We start from the raw sequence: 15317 nt of genomic DNA on the forward strand, positions 1-15317 counted from the left end.
CCGAAATTCTCAGTGATCGGGTTGCCGCCATTTGCTTAGAAATCTTTACTTTAAAATCAGAGGAAAAGTGGGAAATTATCGACTCGTCCCAGCTGCTGAAGAGTTTTTTTTGTTGGAATTGAACATGGCGGGTGTGTTTTCGTGCACCTAGTAGCGATACTCACGCTGACGTCACCTATTCATATTTATGTGGCAAAAACAAGCGCATTGGTTCTTGAAAAAAAAAAAATTCTTTCGTTACAATAACAAAAACAATGTTTGTAAACAGTGGTATCCTCAATTGCCAATTGCAGGCTACTTTAGACTGTAATCGTACGATTTGTCTAATCGCGACAGGTGTTAACAATGTTTGTTATGTAGTATTTGAGATATTCTTGCAAAAGCTGCGTCGAAAGAAGTTGAATTGACGCTATCTACTAATTCGTATAATTTATTTCATAGATTGTAGTCAATTCCCTTGTTCACGCTGTGCCGGCAATTGTCAATGTGATGCTGGTTTGCCTCATTTTCTGGCTTATCTTCAGCATCGTTGGTTATCAGTTGTTCGGTGGTAAATTCTACAAGTGCGTAAATGCTTCAACCCTTGAACCGTTCAATGACACGGTGGTGAAAATCAAGGATCAGTGTAATGAGACTGGTATGCGTTGGATGAATTCAAAGATCAACTTTGACACGTCATTGCAAGGATTCTTAGCGTTATTTCAAGTTGTACGTATTGTTCTTCTCCAGCTTTATATAAAAGACCTTTAGATGTAGGACGAGGACGAGATGTGACCTAAAAATAGACACCCAGGGAAGCTTCATTTTACTTAGTTAACACGGTTATTTTTTTTATTAAAGGAGCAGAAGCCCTCTTCCGTTCGCAAAATGATAAAACTTCTAAGATTTGATAACTTGTTCCCCACACTAAAACCCGTAGTAGAATGACGAAGGCTATCACGTTTTCCCGCCCAAATGACGCTGGTTTACGCCCGCGCACTACTTAGTATTGAGATAATCTCTTTCTCATAGTCGTCCTCGTCTTAGAATCTAAGGCCTAGTTATTTAAACGGAGTTTAGCCAGTGTTTAACAAAACCGCGTTCTAAACCTTTTTCAGTTTGCCCAACGCTTTTATCTAAAAATTTTTATCGCGAACAGTTTCATGAAAGCATATAGCGTACGCTAGAAAAACATTTGTCCTCTTAAAATAACCCGTTAAGGAAGAGATCTGGAGGTCCAAAGATTTCCTAAACCGCGGTCTTAGTTACTCTTCCTTTGAAATAACCGACCCTAAAGGTCTCTGTTGAGGAGCTTAAACAACCGTGACGAAGACGGCAGGGATGAAGTTTCTTAAAAAGTGAATTTGCGAATTTATTTGAAGGCGAATTCTTAAGGAGCGATCCAAGTTCAGAAATAAAAAAAAGTTGTCTTGAGTTTACACGGTCCTCCATAAAAGGTAAAATTAGGAAGTTTGACGTTGAAGTCTTGTAGTAACAGAAAATAAATTTACCAAAAATTGTGATGCAGGCGCGGAGTTGTTGTTTTGGTCATTACTGGTGAATCTATTGCTTTTTTGACGTTCGAGAATCCCTAAAGCCTCGGAGTCATGTTAGAATTTTAATATTTCGAAAGTGGACTATTAGTAGGCGGCGAACCAGTTAACTACTTTACTAGCGTGGTCAAGGATTTTAACTCGGGATTAGCGGTCTGCGCGGAACTTGAACTTGGCACCTTCGGATATCTAGTCCAGCGCTCTAAGGCTGTGCAGTTTTACAGTTCATGCAAAAGGCAGAAGCCGATAGGAAAATATGTTCAGCTATATGATGAAACTTTCCTTCTGAATGATCCATTTCATTTGTTAATTCACCACGCACGAAGCATGCACCTGCCACCACTATCACTCAAGAAGAATGCGTTTTTCGACGCGGATTTTTAAGATTTTGTTTGTTTTCCCTTATGCGCCTAAAAGCTCAGCGATGAAATTGTTCGAGTACTGGACTTCAAACCGTAGTTGTGGATTAGAGCCCCTGCCAGAGATTCATGTTTTTTCCTTAGTAAAGAAACTGTGCTGTATCTTGTCTATCGTCTGGGTGTACAAAAAGCGGTCACCATTCGCGAAGCAGTGCTAGGTATACCCTGTTATTCACTCGCATCTCAGTCAATAGGCTGATTTAACAAGAACAGGAACGTCAGTTGAAGACGTGATAGCGCGCGGAAAGGACTAAACGCGACTTCCGGTGCCTAATTTGTTGCTGTGCCATTGGTCAAGCCAGTTGTTTGATTTACGCACGCTGTCGCCAACTGACGCTCCCGTTCTGTTGCTAAATCAGCTCATTATGGATGTAGGGAGGAGAGTTATAAAGTCTCTTGTAATTGGTCTCACATATGTAACTACAAGTTTTGGTTGAATTTCAGGCCACATTAGAAGGCGTCTTTGAAGTGATGGACGATTCTGTGGATGCAACAGACGTAAGAATATATTTAAATTCTCACAACCTCTTTCCTTAATTATGTATTGTTATTGCTTGGCGAAAATTGACGTTGGTAGGTTCTGGGAAACTTCCCACCTGCCCCCTCCCTAAGCTGACATTAACAGTTACTTCTCCCTTAGGGCAATATGGTGGCTTAGGGGAGGGGTAGCTGCCGGTAACTCTAGGGACTGATAGGGTTAGACCAAGTCTAGCGTACAATTACGAGCAATAAAGGTCAATTCATGTTCTGTTAGTACGCGATTTCATAGCTGTCACATGACCGCAGAACAGTCATGTGACGGGTTCAGCGTGTTCACGTGGTAATTCGAAGCCTTCGCGCCTTTCCTTCCATCTGACTGTCTAAAATAGACTATATCAAGTTTAAATGACGAAGGAGGTCTCTAGCATTCCAATCAACGAAGGGTTTCTGTACGATAATTTGAGCCAGTTCTCCTTTAAAGGTGGAGTTCGGTTCAATTAGTGCTCAAAATGACCCTAAGGGTTTGTTACAGTTTTTATCTATTGGGTGTTCTTTGCTTGTATCTTTAGAAATACCAGCAGCCACGATTTGAAAGCAGTTTTTACAGCTACTTCTACTACGTTGTATTCATCATTTTGGGTTCGTTTTTCATCCTAAACCTCTTCATTGGAGTGATCATCGAAAACTTCAATCGCCAGAAACAACAGGTGAGATTTAAAGCTTCTATCTTGTCGGCATCGCTTAAGTAGTACTACCGGTAATTGTGATGCACATCAATGTGAAGGTGTCCTTGCGTCATTTAATCCTGTTTAATTCTTTCGCTCCTTTTACCCCTCTTCACAAGAAAATACATGGACGGTAATTGAGAAGTAACAATGTTTGATCAAACTACACACTATGAAAATACAATCTACGCGAAAAACTTCGACGCGAAGCTCAAAGTTTTGTGACCGACTGAACAAAAATCTGAAGTCACGTGCTATTGAGACAAAGAAAATATATTAGAGAGATTTAGCGTCACGTTTACAGCAAACAGCAACCATGAATCTATATCACGTGACCAAGTTTTCTCCTGACTTGTGCTTTACTGTTCATTACTTCTACCTCAAAATGAGTAAAAAAGCTTCACGTTAGTTTTGTCTACAACAATTGTTTCGGTCTGTTTTTAGGGCGGGTTTTCTATTTTGAGAAATTCTTAACTTGAATCTGACGTTTGCCGTTTGCCGTAAACGTCATTCTAAATCTCTCTTTTATCATAATTATGAACGGCGTGGAAAAGACAGGACTCAAATGTTTGCCGAAAAACAATATTCAGTTGCAATTTACTTCCCATTTTCTTCGTCGTGCCGCTGCAGTCTCTTCCGAGTTATAGAAGATATAGTCTTAACCCAGTTTTAACTATATGACTGACTTACCGACTTCCTGACAGTCTGACTGTCTTATTGCCAGGAGTGACTGACTCAGTCACTGACTACCCGGACTGATCTACTGATAACTCGCTGTCTGTCTCGCTGACTGGCCGCCAGTTTTTCTGACATGTATTTTATTGTATTTGGCTCGAAGGAAGGTAGGCAGGCTGACGGAAAAAGCCTCGTCACCGGTAGAGTGCGCATGCCTAATTCTGATTAATTGTTTTCTTGTGTATTAGTATGAAGACAGTGGTGCACTTGGTATGTTTCTGACCCCAGGGCAGAGGAGTTGGGTAAACATGATCAAAAAGACGTACTTCAGAAAACCGAAGAAACAGTTCAAAAGGCCCAAAGTGAGTCAAAAATCATCATCTATTCTCCGCTTCACAAACTCGAGAGAGAATGGGTACAAGCTTTTGGTGCAGTGATTTCTGGGATTTTTTGAATGGACAAGCGTTGGTTATGATTGTTTGAGTGGTAATCAAGACAGTCATTAAATAATCACGAGTAACGCTTGCCCACCAAAATGATCTCAGAAATCTGCGTTGCGCAGAAAGCTATTACCCATTCCCCTATAATTTCTGGAGTGGGGCATATGAGTCACTTGCTCAATTGTATTTTCTAGGGGTTTTGTGAACTTTCCTTGTTTGAGCCTGTTTTGGTGATCGATTTCCGTCGTTTGTTTAGACAAACAAAAAGTTGTATTTTTGGGTTATTTATGGTCTTCAAACGAAAGCTCTGCGAGTGTTCAACCCCACGTCAATCCGGCATACAAAGAAAGTCGTGTCCCATAGCCTGGGGCTAGTGGATTTTGCGATTGTGCTAGTGAATTCTTTTCCGAAGGGAAAGCTGTAAAACAGAGTTTCTTTGCACCCTGAAATCTCGTTCTACGCTTGGAAATCCACATTGGCTCCTCAAATGCGACTCTTTTGCAGCGTATTGTTATACTGTTTGTTCAACCGATGTTCTAATCTTTTTACTTAATTTTCTTTTTTAGAATAAAATCCGGGCGTGGCTGTTCGACTTGATTCAGCAAAAGAAGTTTGAAGTTTTTATCATGTCGGTTATTATGATAAACATGATTACGATGATGATGGAACACAACAATCAGTCAGAGAGCTTTACAACAGCGCTCAATATCCTTTCTTTAAGTAAATAGTTATCAAGGATATGGTCCTAGGAACCATTCGGCCTTGTGTAGAGAAATGGGGGGAGGGGTCTAAGCACGATTGTTACTTAACTAATCAGTACTCTGACATTCTTCAAAACCGTTTTACACTTGATGATAAACACTACTAAATTACGTACCGTATTTACTCGATTGGACGTCATCCTTGATTAAACGCCCCGGATGGAAGCAAAACCACCATTGAACACCGCCCTCGAAAAAAGTCGCACCCGATCAAGAAGAATGCGGCGTTTATTCAAAGATTATAGGGAAAAGTAACATGTAGACAACTCCATAGTCTATCGCAAGCCAGACTATTACGACTCTGTCTCAGCAAAAAAAGCATGACATTGGAACTTTAAACATGTTTCTGTTTACATATTATCGTTAGAATCAGTAATGATTTGCCGTAACTGTTGTCATTGATTTTAGAGATATGATTTGGAAATAAACGCCGCCGAGGCGTTTGATCAGCTGAATACGGTATCCCTTTTACTTTCAAAAAAAAACTTCCATTGATTTGCGAAACATATGGAAATTCCGAAAATACTGGACAATGTGAACGTACTACTGTTAAAGTACTCCATTTTCATTTGAATTATCACCATCAGATTTCGTTCAAAAGATTCAAAAGTTAGAACCTGTTTACACAATGTAATTAATAGCACCTTTTAAAAGTACTGCAGTAGAGGTCAGAGTGCAGCATATAATTTATCCACAAGCTGAAAAAACCCTAATCACCCGCACATGTTTCCGTAGTCAATTCAAGGAGTGATGGTTTTATAACTTAGTGTAATTTTAGCCTGGGACTAGGCTCTTCAGTGGGGTAAAAAGACGAAAAAGAATAATCGGCGAGCGAAGCAAGTTGAGCGGGAGTCGGGAAAGGGTGTTGCTGTTTTACTCCGTTTTTAGCCTTTTCTTCCACTGTGGAGCCTGGTCCTAGGATAGTGTAATTCAGTTGTACATACGACTTAGAACTATCTACAGTGTGATGTCAGAGACATCAGAGACAGAGACTTTGATTGCGTTGAGCGTTTTCCTTAACCAGAGCTTGATGATCCGGGCCAACACGATACTTAAACTACATCTTTACTGGAATATTTATCGTTGAAGCCATAATTCGGCTGATTGCCATGCGTCTGGACTACTTTAAGCTTGGATGGAATGTGTTTGACTTCATAATAGTACTCTTCTCCATTGCTGGTAGGGTACCCATTGCAGCTTTTTAGTAGATTAGGAGGCAGCCTGGCCGAGTGGTCAGCGCGTCGGACTCGCAATCCGGCAGTCCCGGGTTCGAATCCCGCTCTGGTCACTTGCTGGATTTGTTCTCGGTCGTCCCGAGTTCGAATTCTTGGCCATGCTTGTAAAAAGCCAACTGGCTGCCTCCTGCCCGTTAGAGTTTTAATCCTGTTTTGTTGTGTTTGAATTTTTTGTTTCTAAGTACTTGAGTGGAGTGCCTGTAAACTAGCTGGGTAAGCTAAGTGCACTTTCCACTATAAACAAGCCTTTAAACTGTTTTTTTTAGAGTTCCTTTATTTCGCCACATTAAGGGAATCTAAAACAGTCTTGGAATCAGGATTCCAAGCTGTGGATTCCGGATTTTAGGTACTGGATTCCAGTCTCTGTCAGTGGAACTTGGATTCCAAACTTTAGTAGGATCCCGGATTCCTTGAGCTGTATTCGAGATTCCAAAGCATTGGATTCTGGATTCCACAAGCAAAAACTTCCCGGCTTCAGGAATCCGGATTCCCCTGCAGGGCATTCTGTTCACCGGGAGCAACTTTGTCTCATGTGTTACTTTTAACTTAAGGGAGGGGTAGGTGGGTCACTCGGCCTTTATAATTCTCAGATCAGCTTAGAACGGACAAAGCATTCTGTCAGCTGGTTAGAGCAAATGTTATGACAGCTCGACAACTGTCTTCCCTTTCCCCCAACAACATTATTGTGAGATGTTGTAAAGAGCTAAATCTCGTTTAAGTTTTTAATTGTTTTTTTTTTTTTCACGTTTCTGTTTTCTTATTGTTAAAGCTAACCCGCCATCACAACTTAATTGTTGTACTCGCGTAAGCACAGTGTAACTAATTGTGATGATAAACAAACTCATTCTTGTTGAGGAAAATATTGTGACTGGTTTTTCCATCGTTCCCTACCCCCCACAGGTATCATTGTTGAGGACGTCCTGCGGGAAGACATGATACTCTCCCCAGGACTGCTCCGTGTAGTGAGAGTGTTCAGGATCGGGAGACTCCTCCGCTTTTTCGAAGGCGCCAAAGGAGTTCGTCGACTGATTTTTACGTTGGTTAAGTCACTACCAGGGCTAGTGAACATCGCCATGTTACTCTGTCTGATTATTTTCATCTACGCCATCATCGGCATGTCTTCGTTCGGTTACGTGAAAAAATCCAACGGAATTACAGACGTGGTAAATTTTGAGACCTTTGGAAGCTCCGTGCTTCTGTTGTTTCGGGTGGCGACTGCCGCGGGTTGGAACACGATTCTTGATCCTCTGATGGTCACCCCGCCAGACTGTGACCCTAATTTAAAGAATGGTGGTACTAACGGTAATTGTGGCAACAAATTTCTTGCTGTATTCTTCTTCGTTAGTTATATCATTATTATTTTCCTGATTATGATAAACATGTACATAGCTGTTATCTTAGAGAATTTCAACGAAGCTCAGCAACAAGAGGAGATTGGCGTGTCGGATGACGACTTAGAAACATATATTCAAGTCTGGCAAGAATTTGATCCCAAAGCTACGCACTTTATTCCCCTTAGTAAACTCAGTGACTTTTTAGACGCCCTTGAGTCGCCGTTACAGATTCCTAAGCCCAACAGACACCTGTTTGGGTCGCTGGATGTGCCGATCAAATCGGGCTATAAAATCTATTGCGTTGACCTTATGCAAACTCTTGTCCGGCGAGCCATCGGCGGTGTCGAGGGACACGATGAGGAAGAATTGGCAATGTTAGCGGTGAAGTTAGAGGAAAAGTTCCAGAACGTGCGAAAGAAAGAAGAAACGATTACGTCGCTTCCGGAGGAATTTAAGCACGAGACCAGGGCGGCATCTACGATTCAAAAAGCGATAAGGATTTTCTTGCTGAAGAAGCGATTACGAGATTGCGTGCGAGGAAAGTTGCATACTTATCAGCCATTGAATTCGGGCGAGAAAACAAAAAGTCACGGCTGGATCGAGAAACAGGTTGAAGATAACACGCATGCGCACCAGGGTCTAGAGTCCGTGGTAGCCATGTTGTGGTACCAGCAAACAAAACGGTACGAAGATCAACGAGCGGAAGCGACTTTGAACGAAGGAGAAGACAACGGGGATGGTGAAGGCACGGAGAATGACGAAAGTAACCCGGAGAAAACCAGTAGCGACAGGCGCGCGACATTGACTCTCACTGACCCTGATCAACCCAAAACCTCACCTAACACTCTTAGCGTGGACTGTTAGCTGGAAAGAGAGTTTGTAGGATTAAATGATGATTCAACACAAACTGTCGCCGATGTTTCAATCTATCACACTGAAGTTCCTCTATGAACAGTGTCGTCTTTCGCGGGAAGGGCGAAGCGTCAAAAAAAGAGAGTGATCAAATTATTGTGAATCAAGTCAAGTCGTTTAAGTTATTGGAGCGTTTGGTGCGCAAAGCTTAGAGCAAGTTCATTCAGCACAGTTGGATGACGCATATTTGCTGTTGTATTAAATGTCAAGTAATTCTGCTGACCCAGTCTCATCAAAGCATTAAAAAAAGAGCCACGGAAACCTCAATAGCTTCCGTCATTGGAAGAGACATTGATGATATGGGGCCCCCTAAAGAGATTCGCCAATCAGAACTTTCTAAAGAGCAAATCCGCTGTGCGGCAAGAAGCTGTACCGCGGCTGCATGTCGTCTATTTTCTACATTAAAAATAATAGAAGGCCAGTGCCTGTTTGTAATTATTACTTAGAAATATTTTTGTTATTATTTATCAATGCTGGGTGAATTCAGAAGGTTAGTAATGGTTCGGTGCGTTGTCGCGAAGTCGGTAACCTGACTTTAACGTCAAGTTCCTTAAATCCTAAGCATCTTAAAAATAGTTAATTTCGCTAACTCAGCTGACTTTAAATTATCTACAAATTTTGACTTTTTGTCACTGCACTGACACCGCCTAGCGTGGAGTAGGCGACAAAATTCCCAAGTAACTATAAGGGCAGTTAATCATTATAGTTGGCATTTTAAACATATTTGTAAAAGTAGTTAATAAACAACGCTTTGTGTTCTCGAGGACGAGAATTTTCGCGCGAATTGATGAATTACCCTCCGACCAAGAGGAACAGATTTTTAGTGGTACAAATAATTATTTATCGGCTTTACAGCTTAAAACTTTTAAAATTAATTCTCTTTGTTAAGAGAAACAATGTACCGGGTACTACCCGAGATCCACGGACTTCTTTGTGGAGTACATAGATAGTCATCGAGAAAGAGATTACGTATGAACTTGAAGATTGCCACGAATAAATTAAAACAATGCCAGTGATTATTTTACTTCGGTAATGTGGTCATAATAGTCTTAGTATTAACCAAAGTAACAGATGCGCGTGTACGCATCTATAGACTAAAGCGTCAGGTCTTAATATTCTTTGTGCATGATAAACGTAACCCATCTATTCCAGAGTGAATGCGCGATTGAGTCTTGCATGGTGTTTCAAGCTTTCGAGTCTGTGGACGAAATCCTTTGGTGTGACCATTCAAATGAAACCTCTCTCGCAGTACTTTTACATGGTGCTGTTTGCTTTTCAGCCTTTTACAAAATGAAATTTTGATTTTTTGTCAAATTTTGACTTGGCAACCTCTGGAATTGAGCTGGTTAATAGAGCGTTCCTCGTACCAAATATAAATTTTGATAATGTGAGGCAAGTGAATACAGAAAACATGGCCTTAATCAGATTGTTCACTTTCCTTGCGTTTGTCATCGAGAAAAAATAGTGCAGGTTTTGGAAATTTTTCTTTTCAATACCATTTTGGCTGACCCTGACGACAGCAAGCCCCATTACAACAGCTACAATTAGAAAAGGGCGATAAAACAAACTTTGGTTTTGTTTTTTTTTTCGGTCGCTTTATTTATACATTTCCTCTATTTTGAATTAACAATTGATTATTTAATAATGTAATATTTTTGTTCTCTGATAGTGGCCTTTGTGTCAACTTAGAAGTGTAAATATTAAGACTTTACCATAGTTACAGAAATTTATTGACCGTTAATACGGTTAGTTATTCACTGATTTGACAGGGTGAGAAAGCGACCATTGACCAGCGGCCTTTAAACGTAAGTGAAACCAAAGGACCGTTTTTGATCGACACAAACTATCTATCGCTTGTGAAAGTCCAGTTTCACTTAATATTATTCAGAGTTGCTCGTATACCTTTTTTAATGAGCATCTTGAAAAACTTCCACGGAACTAAGAAGTGTTAACACGATTTATTCTCGTTAGAGTTATCACTGTATTTTAGTATTTAATAAAACCAATTTTTCTTTCTTTCGTTTTTTAACATTGACCTGAAGCCTCCTTTTATTCTAGAGTTGTGCACCTTGTTTTTTTTGTTTCTATGTTTCTATTTAAATTCCCTAGGCAGTGACCGTATAACCGTCGGAATCAATAGAGACCTTTGGACTCTTTAAGACGAGGACGACTACAAGAACGGGATTTTCTCAATACAAAGTAGTGCGCGCGTGTACCAGCGTCATTTGGCGGGAAAACGTGATAGCCTTCGTTATTTTACGAGGTGTTTAGATAATGTCATAGTGACGGAAACAAGTCATCAAATGTTAGAAGTTTTATCATTTTGACATCGGAAGAGGGCTGAATCTCCTATTTCAATAAAAATTACCGTGCTAACTTTTCTGGTGAAAAAAAGCTTTCCGTGGTGTTGATATTTTGAGAATAAGCGAAAAAATTTAAGCCAAATCCTCGTCTTTGTAGTGGTACTCTTCCTCGAATCTAGAGGTCTCTAATGAAGATAACAAAAACAAACGATGTTTGTCTGGAGGCTAAGGGTTAATACACGAGTTTTGTGCTTTAGAGCTGGAACGCTTTCTTCCCTGTGTTATAGGTTGGCTACTTATGAAAATTAAAATTTTCTCTTTTAATGCGCAAATGCGTCGGAGAAAAATATAGTTCCTTTATGAGGAAGCACTGGTGGGATTTTTTTGTTTATTTTCACCAATTTTTGTAAGTAAAAATTTTATACGTCAGAAATCATTAAACTATGCCAACACATATTTAGCTCCTGGCTGGGCTACTACATAAGCAGCGTCAACATTGTTTTCGTCTTAAAGGGGCTATGTAACACTATTTGCCAGTATCTTTTTAAAACGCTAGAACTGTTCATGACATCAATTGAATTCGAAAAATAATGGTCCAGTTTAGTTCTTTTAGACTATATTTAGGCACTGAAACGGTTACATCGCTTAATAGTCCAGTTTCGAATTAAAAATTACCGCTGAATATAAACATTAACGACACATTCATACAGGGTTAGCCTCGACGTAAAGTAAAATATTCAGAAATTCTGGCAAGCATGTGTTTGAAATTTGAATATACACAATAGACAGAGTAATAGACATGTCTTTTTCTCGTTGGAATTTGTGAATATATTACTTCAGATGGAGGCTAAGGCTGTAAAAAATGCGTCTTCACTTTTTTAATTCAGCGGTCATAGCGAACTCGAAAATGGGCTATTCCACAAAGCAATGACAAGAATAGGGAGCGAAGGCAACGTAAACTAAATGACGTCACGGACGTCATCAGCCTTTCTTTGATCCTTTATTCGTTCCCAGTCTTTGGGGCATTTCTGAAAGGAGAAAAAGCAGATTTTGGATAGTCATTTTTTGGGAGACATATGTTTAAAGTTCACAATTGTTAAATAAACTTATCTACGGACAAAATCAGTTTGACCAGGCTCCTGGTTTGACAAAATTTCGTGTCACATACACTTAAAACCTGATTACTAGTACACCGCGCTCCTTCGCTAGTCATCCTTCAAATTAGTTCGATATCTCACTATTGTAAAATGTACTTCAAGAACCTTTGGTTTTGAATTTTTAAGACAGTATTTCATTTATTCAAGCCAAGATAGCATCCTGGGAGGTGCGCTCAGAAAATTCGTTAAGCGGAATTTTATAGCGGAGCACCATAACTAAGAGAAACTATCCATCCGAGAAATTTTGGTTATGACGTCAGCGTACGTCCGTCCGTACGGACTTTCCGGGTAGTGGAAAGAAGTCCGCATCGACTCTTGGGGTAGGAGAAAGTAGAGATTTTTTTGGCGGGAAATCGCATGGCGCAACGTCGCGCAATTATATCGCGCAACTGGTTTTGAAAAAAGAAATTTCAAAGCAACTCAGCAAAAAGATTTTTCGACAGAGCCTTTATAACTTTTTATTACAACTTACGAAAGCTATTATGTGAACAAACAACAGCAGAGAGATTTTAGCGTGTAGATGACAGGTTTTAAGCAGAGAGCAAAGAGAAGGTGAACGGCAGAGAGCATGCCCCGAAATGCTCATTTTTGGTTAGTAGGCCTCTTGGACATTGTTCTTTCGGAATATCCTGACAAATCCCATAATTTCAGAAATTTCGTTTTTATGACGTCATCACTTTAGTACTCTATTATGGCTCTTAAATGTGATCGACGATGATTGCTATTTTTTGGGTGTATATATACCGGCTATCAATTCGAAGAAAGATTTTTTTTCACTCTAAAATCACTTAGCCTTAGCTTTCCCTAAAAAGTCACATACACCTAGTTGCAATAAGGTTGTCATAGAAAAAAGCAAAAAGCAAAAAGCAAAAAGTTAAATAGGAATTAATTAGCATGTAGTTATCATAGCTTGCAACATTCACAACACACACGCTTACAGCTGAATACTAATCAGGTAACACAAGAGAAATCATTTGCATCAGTTTCTTACTGTCATTCTCATGCAATTCAAGGCTGAATCATCTAGCGAATTTCAAACGTGCTCAAAAATTACAAAGCACATCGGATAACTACCAAAGAAATAATGGCCCCATTTTTTTTCAATAAATATAGCCTGACATAAATTCCAGGAACTCAACGCGTGTTTTAGATTAGTGCTAAATAGAAAAGCCAGGCTGCGTTATGGTTTGCAGTGCACAACACCATCTGATCACAATTTTCAAGCAACAAATCAGGGGCGTAGGCAGGACTTTTCATCGCAGAGAGGGTAAGGGGGTCCTCCGCCAGTTCCTCACCTGAGCCACAAACCAAGCTTCGTTTGTCAGGACATAATAGATTGGCTACTGAACGTGCGACAACTGAGACATAACATTGCTCGCGCCAATTTACCTTTTCCTTTCTCGAATTGTGCGACTTTTTTTGATGGAGAATGTTGGCTCTAAAATGACTATGGCGCCTGTCTATCTTACAGCGCGGAATTACAGAATTATCTCTTGCTATTGTGAATGAATTCTTAAATAATTGTTAAATACTGAATTAAAATACGCAAATGTAAATCACAAAGCTAATTTATTCCTATTTGGCTTTTTTTGCTTTTTGTTTTTTTCTATGACAACGTTATTGCAATTAGGTGTATGTGCCATTAAGACCCTGTTTACATGGAGTGGGGGACCCCGGTCTAGTGGGGTAAGTTTCTTTTGTTTTGTGTCCCTCAGAGCGTGAAAACAAAAGAAACTTACCCCACTAGACCGGGGTCCCCCACTCCATGTAAACAGGCCCTAAGTTAACTGATATGTGGATTACAAGTTTATTGTTTGATTTAAATTATAAATTCATCAATGGGAGTTTCGCTTTTAGTCCTGGCTAAATCTATATATTATTAGTATAAGATTGCAAAATGTAGGGTTAGGGTAGGCGTAGGTGGGTAGCTTCCTATGACTCTTACTCTGATCCGCATCAGTATAAGATTCCGGGAAATTGTCCACCTACCCATCTTCTTACCCAGCGTTGACACTAACTGCTTTATAGAGCAATTTTGGGTTTAGGGAGGGGTAGGTGGGTAGCTTCCTATGACTCTTACTCTGATCCGCATCAGTATAAGATTCCGGGAAATTGTCCACCTACCCATCTTCTTACCCAGCGTTGACACTAACTGCTTTATAGAGCAATTTTGGGTTTAGGGAGGGGTAGGTGGGTAGCTTCCTATGACTCTTACTCTGATCCGCATCAGTATAAGATTCCGGAAAATTGTCCACCTACCCATCTTCTTACCCAGCGTTGACACTAACTGCTTTATAGAGCAATTTTGGGTTTAGGGAGGGGTAGGTGGGTAGCTTCCTATGACTCTTACTCTGATCCGCATCAGTATAAGATTCCGGGAAATTGTCCACCTACCCATCTTCTTACCCAGCGTTGACACTAACTACTTTATAGAGCAATTTTGGGTTTAGGGAGGGGTAGGTAGGCAGTTTCCTAGACTCTGATTCCATGTAATCCATATCAGTACAAGATTCTGAAAAACTCCTCAGACCTGGCCCAAAATTCGATACCTTATACCAGACCAGACCCTTAGAGCCCCCTCTCTTTGATAAAGATTTTCCGCTACCGTTTAGCCGCTCAGATTACGTCAACATTTTTGATGCGCTTCAAATAATGCTACCGTAAAATTCCGAAAATAAGCCCCGCGGCTTATATTTTTCAAAGGCCCTTTTTGGGGGGCTTATTTTTGGAGGGGCTTATCTACGGAGGGAAATTTGCTTTTCAAAATCGATTGGGCTAGCCTTATAGTTGGAAGTAAATGTACCGTTTTTGCTTTGTGTTAGTTTGTATTTGAGGGCAATTTTCCAAGTACAAGCTCCTGGGGGGCTTGTATTTGGAGGGGCGATTTAACGGAGGGTTTTTTGCGTTACCGGATTGGGGGCCTTATATTTGGAGGGGCTTATACATGGAGGGGCTTATTTTCGGAATTTTACGGTATGCGCACTGCCGTCTCGAGATACGAACAAAAACTGCGTCTTCCAAAATCCATTACAAACTCCAGACCACGGCCATATTCTATAAAAAATGGTCCTGGAATCCGCACGTTCATAAAAAACTCTCCTCAGAGTAGAAATAATATTTTGACAAATAACGATTTTTCCTCCTCCGTTGTGGACGGACAGAAATCGGGAAAAAGTTTTGAAAAAGGATCACGCAACAGTTTCTTTTCCGCATGGGATAACAGTTTCACTGCAATTGGCCATATTTTTAGGACTAATAAAACATTGATTGTAATATATAGCTAAAATCTCCCCCCCCCCTCCTCGCCCCCCGTAAAGCTGCGTGTTGGTGTGAAAATGGAGGCA

General features: G+C 40.3%; 1 protein-coding gene across 1 annotated transcript in view; it reads left to right on the forward strand.

The window, feature by feature from the left end:
* Positions 1-11300, forward strand: part of LOC140942540 (sodium channel protein 1 brain-like) — a 46504-nt gene extending 35204 nt beyond the window's left edge. Inside the window, exons 17-23 of the mRNA XM_073391455.1 lie at positions 442-708; positions 2396-2449; positions 3001-3138; positions 4080-4193; positions 4838-4976; positions 6080-6211; positions 7168-11300. Coding sequence (XP_073247556.1) covers positions 442-708; positions 2396-2449; positions 3001-3138; positions 4080-4193; positions 4838-4976; positions 6080-6211; positions 7168-8465 — 2142 coding nt within the window. The 3' untranslated portion in view covers positions 8466-11300. The remainder of the gene's footprint in view (positions 1-441; positions 709-2395; positions 2450-3000; positions 3139-4079; positions 4194-4837; positions 4977-6079; positions 6212-7167) is intronic.
* Positions 11301-15317: the final 4017 nt, after the last annotated feature.

This window comes from Porites lutea, chromosome 7, assembly GCF_958299795.1.
Source record: "Porites lutea chromosome 7, jaPorLute2.1, whole genome shotgun sequence".
NCBI classification, from domain to species: domain Eukaryota; kingdom Metazoa; phylum Cnidaria; class Anthozoa; order Scleractinia; family Poritidae; genus Porites; species Porites lutea.